The following is a 19,358-nucleotide window of genomic DNA, read 5'->3' as shown; positions in this document are numbered from 1 at the left end:
GAACATGGGGTATCCCATGTCCCAGGGTGCACACCATTTCGTCACGTTTTGCCGGGCACCCCCCCATGTGATGAAACAGCGTGTGCCCAAACCACCTGCCACGGTGCCCCCCCTCCCAGCAGGCTGGCTTGTGACTTCCCCAGGCTCTGAAGTGGGCGGGGCTCTATGGCGTGCAGTGGAAGCATCCTGCTCTTCTGGGCTTTCTGCAGGCTAGCTTCTGTCCTCTCCAGGCCCTGGGAACACCAGGAGCCGGCCTGCTGAGACCTGGGGGGGGGGGCTCAATGGTGGGCGGCGGTGACACCTTGTCCTTCCGAGCTCACTGCAGGCCAGCTTCTGCCCTCCACCTCCAAGCCCCGCCCTCCCCCAAGCCCCACCCTTCCCCAGCCTCCTGCTGGCTCCCATAAGTGGGGTGCAGGGAGCTGGGCACAGGGAGGAGCGCAGGGAGTCGGGCAGGCAGACATGGGGAGGCAGTCATGCCCACGGGCACCATTTAAGTCCCATACGCCAATGCTTTAGGGCTGGAGTCAGCAGTATAAAGCTGGAGTCGGTTAGACCCAGTGCTCAGTTTAATGCTGGGTGCAGCCTGGATGGGTCAAGCTTTAAACTACAGGCTCGAAGCCTGCAGCTTAAAGCTCAACCCAGCCAAACGCAGCATGGAACAGGCAAGTCTCACCCCTGAATTCCACTTGGAGTTTGAGGGAGGGAGAGTTATTGTGCTTGCCCTGGGCCCTTTTTTTAGACAGATATGTTCCTGTCTAAAAGTGTTGGATAGCTCTTCTGCTGGGAGATGATTCAGTCCCCCTCACTTTGTCCTTGAGTCCTATTAGCCAAAAAGAAAGGCACTTAGTAAACTCTGAGCATGGGTAGAGAACAGACCATTTACAGTGAATTTTTATGGCAATTCAGGGGTATATGGCGTTCACAAACCCAAAGAAGAAGATTTCAAAATGGTGTGATGAAGACTGAAAATATCCCAGAAGCGACAAAATCTAGAAAACAGCTAAGTAGTAGTTAAATGGGGGGACAGGGAGAGGACAAACTATCATACAGAAGGGGAGATTTTGGAAAGGTGGGATTTCCAAATCGACCCTCCCCCAAATTACTAGCAAATGACAGTTTCCTAAATAAATGAATAAATAAATTTGTGGCCCATGTTGTAGAAGATGATAGCAAACAACAACAACAAGGTAAATTTCATTCAGCAGAGTCAAGATAAAAGGAGTGGGAAGAGTTCAAGCTCCTGACAACTCACTAAATACTTCAGGAGGAGACTTTGAGGGACAGATTTTGTCCTGCAGCTATTCTTTGTGGGTCCCCAGCTTGCTGATTCTGATTTCATAACAAATTGTAAGTATATTGTGATGCACATACTGTAAACATTAACTTACAGAAATCAAAATTGCAAGATGTGATGTCAGTTATGACAAAACATTTGGGCTAATTTAGAAATCAGATAAGAGAAAAATACAGCTTACCATGTTGATGGACAGCAGGAAGGAAGAATTCCAAGTCCACATCACCACTACCACTGCCATCACTAAAGAGCTCACCAACTTCAAGAAGACACACACAGATACACATATATAATGCAGATGACAGAAACCACTTAAAATACTTCCAGACAAAAAGCAAAAGATATTCCTGCAATACTTTGGAAGCTCATGGAGCACTGATAAAGGGGGAAGCAAACAAATGCTAGAGTTTTATGGCATCCTGCAGTGCATATTGATGCATCATACAGGGGTAGGGTTGGAGATTTGGACAGTCCGAATCTGGATTTTTACCGAATCTGCACTGATTCGGACCGATTCGGACGAGCAAGGTCCGAATCTGAGCTGTCCGAATCCTAACAGAGAATCGAGATCCACATGGGATTTGGATCTGCTTTAATTAGCGTTTTTATTTTTTGGTGTTTTTTCACGTTTCGGCCTGCAGGGGGCGCATTTTTAAACCTATATCCGGCACCTAAATTTCAGGGTATCATCAGGAGACTGTCCCTGATGATACCATCAAGATTTGGTGCAGTTTGGTTCCAGGGGCCAACGTTATGGACCCCCCCCAAAAGGAATGTCCTATCCCCATTCTTTCCAATGGGAACTAAGGAGATGAGGCTACCGCTTTTGAGGGTCCATAACATGGCCCCCCTGAACTACACCAAACTTGGAAGGCATCATCGAGGACAGTCTCCTGATAATACACTTTCGAAAATATTGGTACTGATACATCTGCAAAATGCACCCCTGCAGGCATCCCCAGAAATTGCACAAGATTCTTTTGTTCTGCAGTGACTTAGCTGCATTGCTGTCATTCTGATAGGGGCTGTGGAGTGCATTTTTCATGGAAAACCCACAAAACTTTCGAAGGGTATCTTCAGGAGAGATCTCTGGATGACACCATCTAGGTTTGAGGGAACTTTTACTTCGGGGGCAGTGGGAGATGGGCCCTACCCTTTTGAGGTCCCATAGAATTAAGCCCCCTGAGCAAAATTCCCCAAACCTGGATGGTCAATCCATAAACTCTCCTGAAGATACCCTGAAAGTTTTGTTGACCATACCTACAAGAAATGTTGCACCTCACAGCCCTCTACCAGGAAATTCCTCATTGAAAAGCAATCGGCACAGCTATGTCACTGCAGAACAACGGATCTTGGGCAAATTTCTGGGGGAGCCTGCAGGGGACTCCTTCTGAGATGTATCGGCACCAAATTATCAAGGGTATCATCAATTGGTGACTGTCTGATGTTGCCCACCAAGTTTGGTGCAGTTTACAGTTCAGGTATGCCGGACCCTCAAAAGGGTTGCAACTTATCCCCATTGTTTCCAATGGGAGCTGATAGGGATGGGGGCTACACCTTTTGAGGAGATCCATGGCAACTTTGACTCCCCTGAACCAAACTGCACCAAACTGTGGTACTGTGGGAACAGTCTCCCTGATGATACCCTGAAAGACTGGTGTCACTAGCTTTAAAAATGCTGGTTTCGGAAGTGTTTCACAGCTCACTCACTCCAGCAGGCTTCATGTGCAGGAGCGGTGAAACATGAAAACCGGAATTTTTAAAGCTAGTGGCACCGAATTTCAGGGTATCATCAGGAGACTGTCCTGATGACACCCCCAAGTTTGGTGCAGTTTGGTTCAGGGGGGCCAAAGTTATGGACCCTCAAAGGGGGCCCCCTATCCCCCATTGTTTCCAATGAGAGCTAAGGAGATGGTGGCAACCATTTTGAGGGTCCATAGCTTTGGCCCCCCTAAACCAAACTGCACCAAGCTTGGGAGGTGTCATCAGGACAGTCACCTGATGATACCCTGATATCTTTAATTAACTGATAATAATCTAAAAATGCACCCCTGCGAATCACCCCAAAAATTTAAGCCCTTAATATTCTTTTTTTCTGCAGTGACTCCTGCATTGTTGCTGTCAATGGGGAATTTCTGGTGGAAGGAGGCTGTGGGGTGCACATTTATCAAGGTACAGTCACAAAACGCGTTCAGGGTAATCTTCAGGAGAGTCTCTGAATGACACCATCCAGGTTTTGAGGAACTTTTGCTTATGGGGGCAGTGGGAGATGGACCCTACCCATAACATTGAACCCCTTGAAGCTAGCGGTGCCAAACCTGGATGGTGAATTGAACACACCCTGAAAGTTTAATGGAATTCCATGAGAAGTATTATATCCACAGCCCTCCCACAAAAACTGTTGGCTGCAGTGGAAACCTTAACCAACCAAGCACTACAGAGCACAGAATCTGGGAAATTTCTTTGGTGACTGTATTGAGGGGTGCACTTGCCTAAAACTACTGTCCACCAAAATTTCAGGGTATCATAAAAGTACTGTCCCTATGATACTCGCCAAGTTTGGTGAAGTTTGGTTCAGGGGGTCCAAAGTTATGGACCTTCAAAAGTGTAGCCCACATCTCCTGTTAGCTTCCATTGGAAACAATGGGGGGATGGGGCACCCCTTAGGGTCAATAACTGCCCCCAGAACCAAGCTGCACCAAACTGGGGAGAATCATCAGGATAGTCCCCATATGATATCCTGAAAGTTTAGTGCCGCTAGCTTTAAAATTGCGTCCCCTGCAGGCCAAAACGTGTAAAAACACTAAAAATTCAAAAATAATAATAAAACGGACCCCAATTTTTCGGATTTACCCGAATTTTCGGGCATATCCGAATCGGCTATGATTCGGATTTGGGTATACAAATCATTTTATGCCCCAAAATACCCAAATCCGAATTTTTTTAGTACTGACCAACCCTATACAGGGGATTTTAGTTAATGATTCCTTTGTTTCATTTAGGATTTTTACAGGTGGAAATGCACAGAAGTTGGAAGAGACAGAACCTATATGAAAAGAACCAATGCAAAATGAATAGACTAGGGTCCCCAACCTTTTTCAGCCTGTGGGCACATTTTGAATTCTGACATGGAATGGTAGACACAGAAACAAAATGGCTGCCACAACATGGTTGCCACAGGAGACAGAGCCAGCCACAAAATAATTGCTATGGTTTAAATTTCAGTAATACAGTGCAGATTATTGTGCTGTGGTGGCAGCTGCTACCAAGGCACCATTTAAAAAAAACTGCACAGCCAATAAAAATTCCAGTAGTCAATCAGAAGGCTTACTGGGCAAAAGCCCTACCTGACCTTGGCCACCTCCAGAAAAGGTGGGCACAAGAAAAGGTGTTGGTGGGCATCATGGTACCCAGGCATGACGTTGGGGACCCCTGGAATAGGTAAATGCAAATATGGAAATGAAAATAAGACACAAAGACAGCAAAAAGGCTTCATTATTGAAAGGGGGTTTCTCCCTATTTTAAGCAGACCTGTACATATTTTGTCCCCCAATTCCTTTAGATGTTAAGTGCTAAGTATATAAAAAACTGTACCTTCAGCAGATTTACCAAAGAGGAGGCTCTTAATGTTCCCTAGTCTTACACAAGAATAACACCAGAGCTATGAAGAACCATATCTGACTTACAGCATAGTGAAGCAGAACCTGATTTGATTCAACAAGGACAATTTTCTGTCTGGGGTGACATCAAAATGACTTAAGGCAGTTAGCAATTGGGATAGGTCAGTGATGGCACGGATGCCAGAGGTGGCGCTCACTCTTTGTGGGCACGGGAGCTGTCGCCCCAGTTTGGGCACTCGGCAGTGGCATAGTGCCAAGGGGGCGAGGAGTGCACGACATACTGGGCGCATGGCCCTGCGGAGGTGTGGCAAGGGTGTTCCGGGGCAGGGCAGGGGTGTTTCGGGACATTCCAGGGGCATTCTAGGGCAGGGCAGGGGTGTGGAAGGGGCACAGGGCGCACATGTGCCCCAGGTGCAGTTTCCCCTCGTTCTTCCCCTGGCACTCAGTCTCTAAAAGGTTCGCCATCACTGGGATAGGTCATGGCTTTGCATGTGCAAGGCCCAAAGTTTATTCCCTCTACAGTTAAAGAATCACAGTTAGCAAGGCTGGGAGACCCCATTCGACATCCTAGAATACCACCACTGTTATTCAGAGGAGGCAGTATTAAACTAGGTGGATCAATTGCATATTCGTATGTTCAAATACAATCTAAAGGGAGTTTCTCATTACTGGCAATGACAACATCCCAGTGGTGTGCACTCCATTTACTAGGCAGTTGAAGCCATTCATTATGATTCAAGGAACTGAAAGTGCACAAAAAAGTGGCATAGTCATTCCTGAGTAAACAGCTTCCCCAAACACTCAGCTTTTGCAAATATCTAAAGCTACCTGCCAACCCTAATACATACTTTCTTCAGAATATGTCTATTTTCAACTACTACAGAAGTATCCAAAGAATATCTTTAAAAGAAAATTAGCTCTTTTTCGGGGGGGGGGGGGGGGCTGCAATTCCAGCTTTGGAAGAACAACTTTGCCAGAACGGTCTAAGAAAATTTCATAACCTGAAATGAGGCCACATATGTTCAAAGGTGGAAAAAGTGAATTTTTACCTTTTTCATTTGGGTTCAGCAACTCTACTTTAAAAGCTTTTTCCAGCTCTGGGATAGAATTATCTGTGATGTTAATGTTAATGTACTTGTATCTTTCTCCTGGCAGAAATTCCAAGGTGTCTGTAATGCCCTGCAGTAAAAAGGCTATTTACACTTTTGTTCAAAAATTTTCAACATAACCTGTTTAAAGGCACTAAGGCAAGAAAATCAACCAAACATCCATTGTACATGCATTTTTGTACAAGTTTGTTGTTGTCAGGACAGTTTGGAAGGTCCTACTCTGGCACATTTGGAGTACTTTTCCAAGAAACCTATGTGAATCCATAGAAATTCTAGTTGACTCCAATAATCATCCCCAACCTCAAGAAAAGGTGACTTAAGGGAACTATCCAAAGGAGGGGGGGGGGGTTCAGGGAGCAATGCAGCCTTGAGGTGGCACATATGCCCTCCCCAGGGAGCTTGCCCCAACAGAGTCAGAAGCGCTGGCGGCTGTTCATTTTCCAGCCCCGCTGCCGTGAAACCCAGAAGACTGGGCCACAGGGGGGCTGTACTGGAGTCCCAAATGGGTACCAGCATGGGGGAGGGGGGCAGGTGAGGGTGTTCCCAATGGCGGAGTCCATGTTAGTTGACTCCCTCCCAGGGTTTTGGGCCGGGAGTTCAGCACCCCAGCTGTCTTGGTCCACATGCCAGGCATTGGTCAGAGGAGTGGGGTCAGGTTCAAGGCATGGTCAAGTGTCGAGTCAAGCCAAAGAAGCAGAGAAAGGGGCCAAGCCAGAGGGTTTTCCAAGAGAGTAGTCAAAAAGCCCAAGGGCATAGTCAGTCCAGGGTCAGGCAAAGCAGGCAGGCTGAGGTTGCAAAAGAGCATGAGCACATGCCAAACGGACACATTGCTTCTGCAGAGGCAGCTTTTGTTTTATGCCTGAGAGCCAGTTGCTTCAAGTGTGATTAGGATCATCATCTGAACTGAGTGCTGGCATCTGTTTCCTGGCTATCTTCAGACTCCGCCTTCTGTCAAGCATTTCTTCTTGCACATGCCTGAGCCTCCCTTCTAATGGTGGGGGAGAGTCTGATGGGCTGGGAGTTCAGCATCAGGAGGGGTGAGAGGCATCAGATCACTAAGATCTGAGCTGCTGGTCTGTTCTGATCTGTAATTGTCAGTTTCAGTTCTGTCAAGAGGTCAGAGGTTTCCTCCTCTTATCCATCTGAGTCAGCAGCAGCTATATCAAGGGAACATCAGGGGAAGTCATGACTTGCCCTATAAGCCCTACATATCTTTCTGGCTGCAGGGGGAGGGGGGTGTTGGAGTTGAATCCAGCCATGAAAGCCTTCAGCAATTCACAAACCAAATAATTTCCTTACTGGAATCTTTACCCCTGCTACAATTTCATTCAGGTTTTGAATGATAATTCAGCAACCTCCCACCATAATGAGGTCTTATAATGGAGTGTTCACACATGAATAAATGTTTCATGCACAACTGAAGATTTAAAATAAGTTCATCATTTGGCGTTTCACTAAGATGTTCTTTTCTTATTTATATTACATATTTTTGTACCAGTATGTGCAACAGATGTTTATACCTTCCTTGGTCCTTTTTTTTTTTTTTTTTTTTTGTCTTTGCATTAGTAAAAGCTTATGAGAACCTAAGAATCAGGACTCAGATCTTACTGGGTTCTGGGATGAATTAAGCTTGGACTGCTCTTTGTTCATGGCTTGTCAAAAACAATATACAATAATTATCTCAAAAGCTTTAATGGGATATGAACACATGCAATCATGATGATTAATATCTGTCTGCAGTTTCAATTTGCAATTCATACCTGGTAATCTTGAGGACTGAATGCTGTTAGAGATACTGTTCTGTATTGAACCAGAACCATTCCAAGTAGGCCTTGCGCACGAATTACCAGCAAACTGACATGTCCTATTTCTTCCTTTACAGTAATATAGGGTGTTGTGGTGGCTGGCAGAATTACTTTGTCACTATCTGGTGGAGGTTGCCCCACAGAGAACTGAAGCAAACCTGAGGGAATCAGCATAAAGATTTGAACAATTCTACCCTTCAGTGAAAATAAGTATTTGTTAATCAAATCTCTTGAATACAATTCACCCCCATATATGTGCTATTGTTTCAAGTATATCAACACTTGGGTAAGTAAACTTAATTCCAGAACAGCCTGGTCCTTTTAACTCTAAACTTTGACACTTGGTTTGGGTTTACCGGTATGTGAATTTGCCAATTTAGAATTTATTTATTTAAAACATTGAAAAACCCAGAAAACTGGGACCCAAGGCAGGTAACAACACATCACCAAATATCAAAATTGAAGTAAGAAGGAATATATATATATTTAAAGAAGATTTCCAATTAGCATTATTTCCATTACTCCAGTTGCCTTGTGTTGTAATTCCTGCCAAGGAATCATTTCAGAAGAAACTGACAAAAAATAAACTATGGGAAGAAAAGATGGAAGATATAATGAAATTATGGACAATGTATGAAACATGGATGGAAGAAGCCGGATTTAACAAAGAACTATGGAATAAGAGAATAAGAAGAATGAATCTCCTACTGCTTGCATAAAACAATTAATAGAAAGGGGGGAGGGGGGAATGAAAAAATGTATAGATGAAATGAAGAGATTGAATGTAACAAATGCATAATTATTCTATACAATAAAAATCTATTTAAAAAAAAGGAATCATTTCAGAGTTTCAGGAAGGGTTGTCGCCACTACACTGATAACACCCAGCTGCATCTGTTGATGTACAGCTGACTGGATGCCACCTCAAATATACTGGACAGTTATTTGGAGGCTATAGTGAGATGGTTGAAACAGGGATGGCTGAAATTAAATCTATCCAAGACAGAGGTCCTATGGCTGGACCATGGAGACATAGGAAAAAGAGGCCAGCTCCCAGTTCTAGACAATATGCAATTAACACATATCCTGACTGTTGGGAGTCTGGCTGTGATCCTGGAGGCACAGGTCACAAACTCTGCCAAGCTGGCATTTTTTCCATCTTCATCAGGCTAGGCAACTGGCACCCAACCTGTCTCACCCTGATCTTGCCAGGGTGATCCATGCAATGATCATCTTCAGATTAGATTACTGAAACTCACAATGCATGGCTACTCTTGAGGTTGCTCTGGAAATGTCAGCGGGTTCAGAATGAAGCTGCACGGGTCCTTACCAAGACACTGTGAAAAGCACATATCTTACAAATGTTCCGTTAGCTGCACTGGATCCAGGTGTAATACCAGATTAGGTTCAAGATTCTGGTATTAACCTTTAAAGCCCTAAACAGTCAGTGTCCTTCATATCTGCAAGACCACCTCTCCCAAAAGAGTGTTACACTCAGCGAGTTACACTCAACTTACTTGTGGTCCCTGGCCCAAAAAGTGTCCAGCTGTCCTTGACCAGAGCCTTTTCAGCTCTGGCCCCAGCCTGGAGGAACACTTTCCCAGGCATGATTTATTTTATTTTTTATTACATTTCTATACCGCCCCTCTATACCAGGCCCTACTGAACTTTTCAGTTCCGCAGAGCCTGTAAGATGGAGATGTTTCATTAGGCCAAATGATTCAGTGCATAAGCAGTATCCATCTTAGCTGGCCTCCCTCCCACTCTCTTCCTTCCTTTTCTCATTCTTTGTCCTTTCTCTTCCTTTCTTTTCCTTTTTTGTAATTGTCTCCTTGTCCTTCCTTCCATGCATTTCTGATTATTCCCTCTCTCAACAGGTCTTACTACCTATTGGTTGAAGATGCTAAGATACTGGAATTCTAACACATTATGATGTATTGTTTTAAATTAATTGTTGAGAGCCGCTCTGAGCCCGTCTCAGTGAAGGAGGGCAGAATATAAGACTAATAAATAAATCATAATGATTAGTATTTCTCATAGAAATAGTAACAAAAACTATAACTTTCATTTATCCATGAACTGAGGTCTTTATGCGATGTCTATCACAGTTACCATAAGGGTGGTCACTGGCTTTGATGGTGATGTAGGTTGTCTCTTTCTCGGGATCTATGCTTGCTCCACTAGTTGGGGTTGAGCCTATTTTTCCATCTCCAGGAACAGCTGACACTAAAGTCACCTGAAAATATTCATTCAGCTCAGGGATATCATCATCAAGGACAATCAAATTCAAAACCTGAAGAGAAATAGGTTAGAGTCAATTAAAATTATTCACTAAAGAAAGACAAATCCACCTGAGAATTCATTTCACACTAATGGTTATTTAAGAATTCCTGGCATTTCCATTTCTACATGAAATTGTCTTCCAGTTGAATCTTATATAAGAAAACTGCTTGCATCTGAATCCTCAACACGTATACTACAGTACCTGCCAGCAGCAATAATAGGGGCAACCGAGAATCATAACACTCAGTGGATTTTAATGAACACTTATTGTACTTAAATTTCTAGGATTGTTGCTCATTGCATCTACTCTTGGAAGTCTATTCATCAAAAGATGTGCAGTATAACTTCCTTTCCAATTGCTCAAACAAATTTGTTCCATGTTGTCCGGGAGCGGGGGAAGCCCCCACCCCCTCCCCGGACTCGCGCCCACGCTGCCGGCCGGCCGGCGCCTCCCCCGCGCCTCAGGACAGCATGACGGCGGGGGAACCCCGATGCAGCGCCGGCAAGACACGGGAGCCCTCCAGGGCCGCCCGCCCGGGCGACGGGGAACGGGAGCGTTTCCCCAGGCTCTCGCCGGCTGGCGAGGCAGGCGGGAGCCTCGGCGGCTGGGAGCGCTGCGCCCACGGGACCAAGCCGCAGCTGAGCCCGGTGGGCCAGCTGCGCCCTGTCGGACTGAGTGCGGGGGTGGGGTCCTTATCCAGCAGGCAGGCAGCGGAGGGGATAAAAAGCGGAAGAGGACGGGCGACAGGGGAGAGAACAGAGGAGGAGGAGGGGAGGAGTGTGTGTGTGGGTGCGTGGAAAGGAGGAGAGGAAAGCGTGAAGGGACGAGGGAAACAACGGGGGGAAAGCCCAGGGTCAGGAAAGGACCAGTCGTTGGGGAAAAAGGACAGTGGGAAAGGAAGAGTTGGTGGTTGGGTAGAGGGTGCAGGAGCTGAGAGGGGAGAAGCAGCCAGCAGTCCACCGGCTGACAGGGGAACTTCCCCAGTCCTCTTTCCAAGCTTCCTGCGCGCCCTGGGTCAGCTGTGGGCAGCCGGCTCAAGCTGTGGCTAAAGCGGCTGTCCCACTTAGTCCACTCCCCGGACAACAGGAGTGAGGCCGGGAATTCCAGCATCCGGGCAGGGGAAGGAGGGTTGGCAACAGGGGTCCCGGCTGGGACCCCACCCAGGGCGCCGGACACATGTCTTTGCAGAGCCCATTGTAGCCCCCTGACTGCTATACTACTATATTGGGGGAAAAACCCCAACAATTTACAAGTTTCCTGGTTGAGAACCTTTTTGCACAACTTTCTGCCTAAACTGAGTTTGTATAAGTATGGTCAGTAATGTTAGGTTGTACCTACAGTGATACAGGTTCTAGGGTAAAGATAAATATAATGATAATTCATCACATTTTAAAATGTTGTCTCACTTCACTCCTAGATTCATTCTTTACTACTCCAAACCAATTTGAAGAAACATAAACAGGTGCTGCATGCACTTTTCCCCAAGAAGAAAAAAATACTGACAAGTATTTCAGGAGAACATGGACAGTTCCAAAGAGATTCTCTGTAATAGTGCCAATAACCTGATCACAGTGCAAGAGGAGGGAGCAGAAACCTAAAGGGCCCGTCCTGGAGTGTTTAATTCCAGGTCCTGGACTGAGCTTTACAACTTGGAGAAACAAGCACACAATGCCTACTTATGTACGCTTTTCTTTCTGTTAAGAGTGGCTTTGTCCAGCAACCTGCAAATTATTTCACTTAAAATGAAGGATGTTCAAGTCAGTTTTTCCCAACAGCACCTTTGGAATGTATTTATTAAAGAAGCACAGTACTCATGTGGTGCATACACGGAAAGCGCTGATAGTTTTGGGTCTTTCCTCCGTTTCCTTTGCTCTCCTCTTGCCAGTGGTGCCATCTGAATTAAATCCCATAGCACCTACACACACTAACGGCTATGCAGGATCAGGAAGCCACAGTGTGGAAAGGAAGGAAATTAAATCAAACTTTCCTATATCTTCCATCAATGGAGCTGTACTGACCAGAGAGGAAGGAGAAGTCAATTTCACCCTCTCAGCTGTACAGCACTCCCCACTGACAAGTATATTAATACATGTAGATTTCATGAACCAAAACTCAATTTTCTGGGGACAGAAAGGACTGCTGTGGAGAAGGGAACACAGGAAACATGCACAGTCCTTTACTCACCAGCTGCAAATACTTATGAAATATGTGAAAATATATACAGATACATCACACCATTATCGCAAGTAATTAGTCACCAAGAATAGATTATCTCTTTCAGCAACATTACGATGCCCAGGTCTCAATAAAGTATAGAGAAAAAGAGAGTTCTGCATGATGAAAGCAGATTACTCAGTTTAAAGATAGCGGTTACCTCTGATCTCTCCAAAGGACGGAAAGTGATCATTCCACTGCTGTTTGCAAAATCAGTAACAAAGAAATTAACCCCCTCAGAATCTATCTGAGAGATACTGTAATGCACAAAAACATAATCCAGAGCTCCCCTGGTGCGCTCAACCACACAAGATACGGTGGAACCTTCATCTGACACCTGTAGATGAATAACATGAAGTTAAAATTTTAATAAAACTGGAAGATTATTGTTTTGAGATTTGAGTGAATTATTTTAGTGTCAAAATAAAATTTACTTGTTTGAAAGGATCCATCTAAATCCATCCATATCCAAAATGCCAAAACAAAAAGCTGAAATATAGCTTCAACTGCAAACCTGTGTTAATTCAGCTATCAATCCAGACTCTGTTCCTTTCACCTTTCTACCTCTTACTGTGCTATTCTCTGTACTACTTTTGCAAAGCCACCACGGCTATATTTTCTCATGCAGTATACTGATCCAATACATCCCTTCCTCAATGCATTTTTATCAAGTCCCAACCATCTTGTAAAAAACCTGCTTCATAAAATACATTGCACAGACTAGCTGCCATGAAAAACACTCAGGGACAGAAGCTCTATGTGGCTGATATAACTCATGCCTGCTGCTCATGACAAGTGCCACTTCAAGCTCAATGTCTCTGTGTCATGTCCATGGGCACCAGGATCAAGCATTGATGACATGAAGATTTTCCAGAGACCAAGACCAATCAATATGGTGAATGCTTAGATGTATCATGGAAACTTTGTGGAATTTCTGCTACCAAAAACAATATAAAGTGCCAGTGATGATTGTACCACGTGAAGTGTGTATTGAACTGGAAGGTCTCTAGTCACAGATTATGTCACCTTTGATTCAGCACATAACCCAATTCAGCACATAACTCAACACACTGCCAGTCTTAAATGATAACAACTGTTATGACAATGATCATGGTGCTTTAGAGTGATAAAATACTCAAAACCAGAAATCTTCACATCAGCTCTGTAAAGTAACACATTATCATCCCCATAATACAGATGGAAGGTTGCAGATGAGGGAATAGTGGATGGTCTAAGATGACATGAATTCATGATTGAGGGGGAATTTGACCAAAGGACTTCTGGGTTAAGGTTAGCTAACAGGTCGCAGATTTAACTGTTATGGCTACATTTGTTATTGAAGGAAAGAGTGACCTCTGCCTCTAGCCCAGGGGTAGGGAACCTGCGGCTCTCCAGATGTTCAGGAACTACAATTCCCATCAGCCTCTGTCAGCATGGCCAATTGGCCATGCTGAGTAGGAAACTGATGGGAATGAGTTCAGTCAGGCTGTCTAGGCTGCAGGACCTACTCCTGGAGTCCCCTTAAACACACTAGCCTTCCAAGGAGCCCTCAAGTAACAAGTCTGTAGGCCACAACAGCAGTTGGTTCCTGTGAGACCTTAAGATAACATTGTATATGAATCTAATTTTTTGTCATACTTGTTTTCTTCATACCTTAATCCTGCCTATCCTCTTTCTCAGGCAGAGCCCAATGAAGTAATAATGAAAAAATAACTCCAGTTCCACACAACCTATGAATTCAGATATACAGGTTAAACGAGTTACCTTTCCTCCCACTAAGTGGTATTCTAAATCTGGACTGAATCATGGTTCAAACCCTGATTTGTGGTAATGGCAAACTAACTCTGGGAAATCTGTGCACCTCCACTGGTACTGTCCATGAACCTCCACTGGTACAGTCCATGTAAGGAGGAGGCAGGAGTGGAGCACATGTGAGAGCACAGCAACAAATCTATACGGCAGCAGGTCTTTGGAATTCTTACAATTTTTATACATTTCTTACCTCAGGAATACATGCTCCTGTAAAACCAAAAAGACCATTGGCATTATCACTCTTCTGGATTCTTAATACGACAGTTGTGTTTTCATGGGATATTCGTGCTCCTCCACGAACAGAAACAAGCTTAAGGATGAACATCTCTTCTCCTTCTTCTTCTTTGTCATTTCTGGCAGAAACAATGAATGACTTATTGGTTTCTCCCTGCTGATATTCTAAGTACCCAGAGATGAGGTGAAAATCAGTCCTTGTTGGCATGGCATGAAGCTCATAGATCTCCTCCATGGTCAATTTGCATTCATAAAATCTCATGTCTTGGATCAGCCCTTTGTACTTGCTACCACCGTTTATGCCAGCACCAACTCGTGTTATTCCTGGTCCTGGAAAAAAAAAGCAACTTTTAAAACAGATTACCAAAAAAAGATTTTTTTTAATTAAATGACTACCATGCAGGCACATCCCTTGGTTTATTAGATTGTAATAATTTATGCTGTATTACATCATCTGAAACGGCAACATTTTATAACTTTCAAACCAGTCATACCCTACTAGAAAGGGAGTGGTTTGGCAGATGAGCTATGTCTCCTTTAAGTTGTTATCTAGTATGAAAGAACTAATAGTGATGAACACAAGATGGAAAAATGGCAAACAGGGACTAAGTCTTGGATCTATTGTTATGGCATGAAAAAAAAACCAAAGGCCGTTTCCGCATGGGCAGAAAATGACGGCCTGGAGACGGTAAAAACGCCATCTCCAGGCCGCCATTCGCACAGGGGACGCAGCTGCAGCGCAGCCACGCCGCCCTCGCGCCACCCTCGCGCCGCCCGGCCAGCCCGAAGCCGGCGTATTCCCAGAGCGCTGGGAAGCGCTCTTTTAGGGAATACGCCGCCGTGAAGCCACTGCAGAGCGAATGGCAGCGGCTTCACGCTGCCTCCCCCACCCGGCACTCACCGTGTCCCTGGGCCTCCGGCGCGTCGGCGAGGCCTGGGGACACACACCCCTGGCCTGCGCCGCTGGAGCGAAGCAGCGTAGAGGGCTTCCAGAGGGGCGTGTCCCCTGAGCCTCGGCTGACGTGCCGGAGCGCCAAGGGACAGAACCGAATTCGGGCGAACACCGGTGCTCAGCTTGGCGCCGGCGTCCCGCCTCTTCAGGACAGTCGCAATTAATGCCGGGGACGGTCCCAGCGTCTTCAGGTCGGCGCGAAATGCGCCGACCCAGCCGTTTCCGCCGCCGTGCGGAAACGGCCAAAGTTATAACTAACTGTGCAGAGAAATACCAAACCAATTAAAAATATTCCAAAAATATATTTGTTCTGCGAAATGTAAGAACAAAACAGGTACATTCAAATATTGTTTGCCAACAGGTTCCCTGATAACGAAAACCAGGATCAAACATTTTTATTTTATTCCACTTATAACCTCCCCAGCCAAAACTGGGCTCAGAGTGACTTCCAGGGTCAAACATTTTTATTTTATTCCATTTATAACCTCCCCAGCCAAAACTGGGCTCAGAGCGACTTCCAACAAGAAATACACTCATAGTAGCCTATAAGGATTTCAAACATAGCAACACTCTACATTTATAATGACAAATTATTTCGAATCAACAATAAGATCATTTTTAATTCAAACTCAGCATTTTGTTCCTTCTATCTCTACACAATTTGCCCCCAATGATGTGGTTAGATATAAATTTCAAGGAGGGATAAGAGTGGGTTAAAATGACTGCCCCTGAATTCTGTAAATTTTAAAGCCATTGGAAAAAACCAGTTTTGTTGTTGTTGTTGTTGGGGGGTGTGTGTGTGGAAATAAATGCAATACTTATTTTCCTATCAAATCTAAACTTCTTTTAGTGATTGAACAACATAACATTACTTATAATTTATAATTACTCAGCATATAACATTTTATTATTTGGCATATTTATGGAATTGAAAAGTACAAATGTTTTTATTTTCTGTAAGAAGATTTGTAAGTATACCTAATACTTGACAAACAGTCATAAACTGCTGAATTCTATGCTACCACAGCACATTTATCTGTAATTTTTGCCATTTGAGAGGTACGAAAAAATAAAACCATATCTGTAGTAAGAAATAGAAAGTGTATTAATTGGGTGGAAACTATCTCCTAAAATCACAACAAGTAGGCCTATCAGCATGTTTGGATATTAAGCAAAACCTTATAACATTGAAAACACTGAACTGTTTAAGGATGTATTATCACTAAGCAAATTATGCCATATTGTTGCCAAAGTAATTTATATTTACACAGAAAATATTGTAGTCAATGTCTAGAAAGGTTTTTTTCAGTGCTCTCCCATACGTCCTGATTTTTTCAGTTGGAAAACCTGATAAAACTTCTGCATGCTATACGTTTTGAATGTTAAAAAAATGCCCTAAGAAGCATTTTATGCATTCTACAAAGGAAAATATTTCATAAGGCTATCTTCTCAATGTTCCTCTAAATTTTCCAGTTTTTACATTGAAAATTGAGAAAAGGCCCCATTTTCCCCATGCCCTCAAATCTCTACACTGGCCTGTGCAATAGTGATTTTTATTTTCTTTGATTAAACATTGAAATCCAACAACATGCATTTATATCTGAAATAATTAAAAAACACTTATCAGCAAAAATATTCAAGATGTTGATTTGAGTAGTTGCTAGATGTTTCATCCTGTCGAAATTCACATAGACTGAGAAAAAAGAAAAGTCTCTACTTGGCATATTGCTTACCATCAGCAATTGCTTCTCCTTTGAGGCTCTTTAACCCTCCAGGCACTGGATTTCCATCAATGAAAAACTCAATTATGCCATCATCCAGTGTAACCAGAAGGTGCAGCCAAGTATTTTCATCCAAGTATTTCATGACTGTGATCTTGGCCACAAATGTCCCATTAGAATGCAGTGGTGTATAATAAAGCTTTACAGAAACATGTGATTCATTTGTGTGGATTTTTACTCCATAATACATGGTTCCACTTCCATTGTCCTTTGAGATTACAAATCCATCACACTTGGCACTAGGAATCACCCAGACTGAAAATGTGAAGTTGGCAAGCGTTCTGTTCTTACTGATGTAAAATTCTGGCTCAATTACCCCAAATGCATCTTCTTCACCACTAAAATATAAAGCATCTGTTCCAGTGTGACGACGACGCATATGAGGTTGTGACTGCACTGAATCTGAAAATTTTCCAAGCAACAAGCAATCAAGCATCAGAGGCAATCCTTCCCTGAATGTACCAGAAAGTATTTCCCAGCCAACTCGGACATCTCCAAAAGTTCCCTGCTGCCTCCATATTGTAAAGTTGGTAACACAGGACATATCATCTTCAGAGAGAACATCTTCTGATATCTCTCTCTCCTGGCTCTCAGGATCTAGGATGAAAACTCCAAAGGGGTCATCATTAAAAGGGATCATCACTGTCACTGTAAGGTTGGTTTCAGATAAGTGGCCACCAGGACCTGGAGACCCACCTAAAATATACATTAAAAACAAAGGTCAAGTTAATGTCATATTAAGTTAGCTCATCCACCACTCTCTTAAAGAACGTTGACTTCATCAAGCAGACATACATATACTTCTATATTTAAAAATGCAATTAAATGGCCAAGGATCAATTTATACAGTCAAATCAAGTCATGATTTTTTTCCTGGAATGTTCCAACTTATGTGACAGATGTTAATGACTCTCCACCTCCCATCTCAAACACAAAACCTTTCTGCACATAAATGAAAAGTGAACATAAGCTGAATCCTTATCCCCAATATTATATTCTTCCATATACATGGAAATTAATTGATAGGGAAGCATCCAAAACTCACAAGTACCTTAATACCTGCAGTGGCAGGGTTCAGAAAAAGCTTTTATCTCTTGAGTTTGTTGTTTCAGTACAGGGGACCTTTGTAATTTATTGTACAAGAATTTTCATAGACTTCTTTAAAAACCAGTACACAGTGGACATTTAGAGACTGGATTTTAAACAGCTCTTCAATAAACCCCACTGCTGTAAGATCAGTACAAAAATACACCATAGAAAACAGTAGGACCACTGTTCATTGTACAGTTTATGTAATCATGTGACTGGAATATGTATTCAGGCCTTTAGGTAAATCATCTCATTAGGACTAAAAATGGTCCCCCTTCACAAAGTCTCAGATTAATATTCTATCCTTTAGATTGAAGTTTTTATTATCAGAGCTTTCATATTTTGTCACTGTTTTCTGTAGTGCTTTTAAAGTTGAGAAAGGGCATCCCCACTATACCTGTAATATTCATCAGCTTAAGTATGTAAAATTCATTGAATTCCGGAATTTTATCTGAAATAGCATGAAGAGTGATTGGCTTTGACCCTTCACCATCTCTGAACCATACAATCCCAGACACTTCATGGAACTCTTCTTCTGGATCCATAGCAGAACTATTCTCAAACAACTGCCAGGTCAAGGAAACATTGCCAAAGTACCCTCTGTGCCTTAAAATTCTGTACAAGGGAATAGAAATTGTAAACATTTTTTCTCAGGCAAAACAATTGTAAAAAAAAATACTAACACATTTCATGATTATGCACATAATCATGTAATACATCTGCATCAACTTTCAGAGAAAAAGAACATAAGAACATAAGAAGACCCTGCTGGATCAAATCATTCATCATGGCCAGGATTCTGTCTCACACAGTGGCCAACCAGTTCCTCTGGAGGGCCAATGAAAGGCCTCCCCATGTCGTTGTCTCCTGGCAATGGTATTCAGACATTTACTGCCTCTAAATGTGGGGGTTCCTTTTGGTAAGGGCAGAAATGCAGGATATACATTTTGTAAATAACAATAATATTTCAGCATGAATTACGACAGTTCTCAGATAGTCTTGTGTTCAACAGCATAACATGCAAATAAACTGTACATGAATCTACTTCCAAAGCCCATATGTCAACAAATGAGCTGAGGAGGAAAGTCAGGAGCTGAGATGGCTAGAGTGAGTCTGGCAGAGAACCTGTGATGAGATGGTAGGAACATCTTATAGAATATGAAA

General features: G+C 43.4%; 1 protein-coding gene across 1 annotated transcript in view; it reads right to left on the bottom strand.

Moving 5' to 3' along the window:
• ADGRV1 (adhesion G protein-coupled receptor V1) overlaps window positions 1–19,358 on the bottom strand; it is a 301,407-nt gene that overhangs the window by 234,225 nt on the left and 47,824 nt on the right. The window contains exons 19-26 of the mRNA XM_048504356.1: window positions 18,592–18,809; window positions 17,058–17,801; window positions 14,329–14,702; window positions 12,487–12,663; window positions 9,941–10,121; window positions 7,784–7,986; window positions 5,964–6,093; window positions 1,476–1,553 (exon numbers count right to left, since the gene is read on the bottom strand). Of these exons, the coding sequence (XP_048360313.1) occupies window positions 1,476–1,553; window positions 5,964–6,093; window positions 7,784–7,986; window positions 9,941–10,121; window positions 12,487–12,663; window positions 14,329–14,702; window positions 17,058–17,801; window positions 18,592–18,809 (2,105 nt within the window). The remainder of the gene's footprint in view (window positions 1–1,475; window positions 1,554–5,963; window positions 6,094–7,783; window positions 7,987–9,940; window positions 10,122–12,486; window positions 12,664–14,328; window positions 14,703–17,057; window positions 17,802–18,591; window positions 18,810–19,358) is intronic.

This window comes from Sphaerodactylus townsendi, linkage group LG07, assembly GCF_021028975.2.
Source record: "Sphaerodactylus townsendi isolate TG3544 linkage group LG07, MPM_Stown_v2.3, whole genome shotgun sequence".
NCBI classification, from domain to species: Eukaryota; Metazoa; Chordata; class Lepidosauria; order Squamata; family Sphaerodactylidae; genus Sphaerodactylus; species Sphaerodactylus townsendi.
Note: the sequence above shows the minus strand (reverse complement) of the source record. Positions and strands in the feature narration are given on the sequence as shown.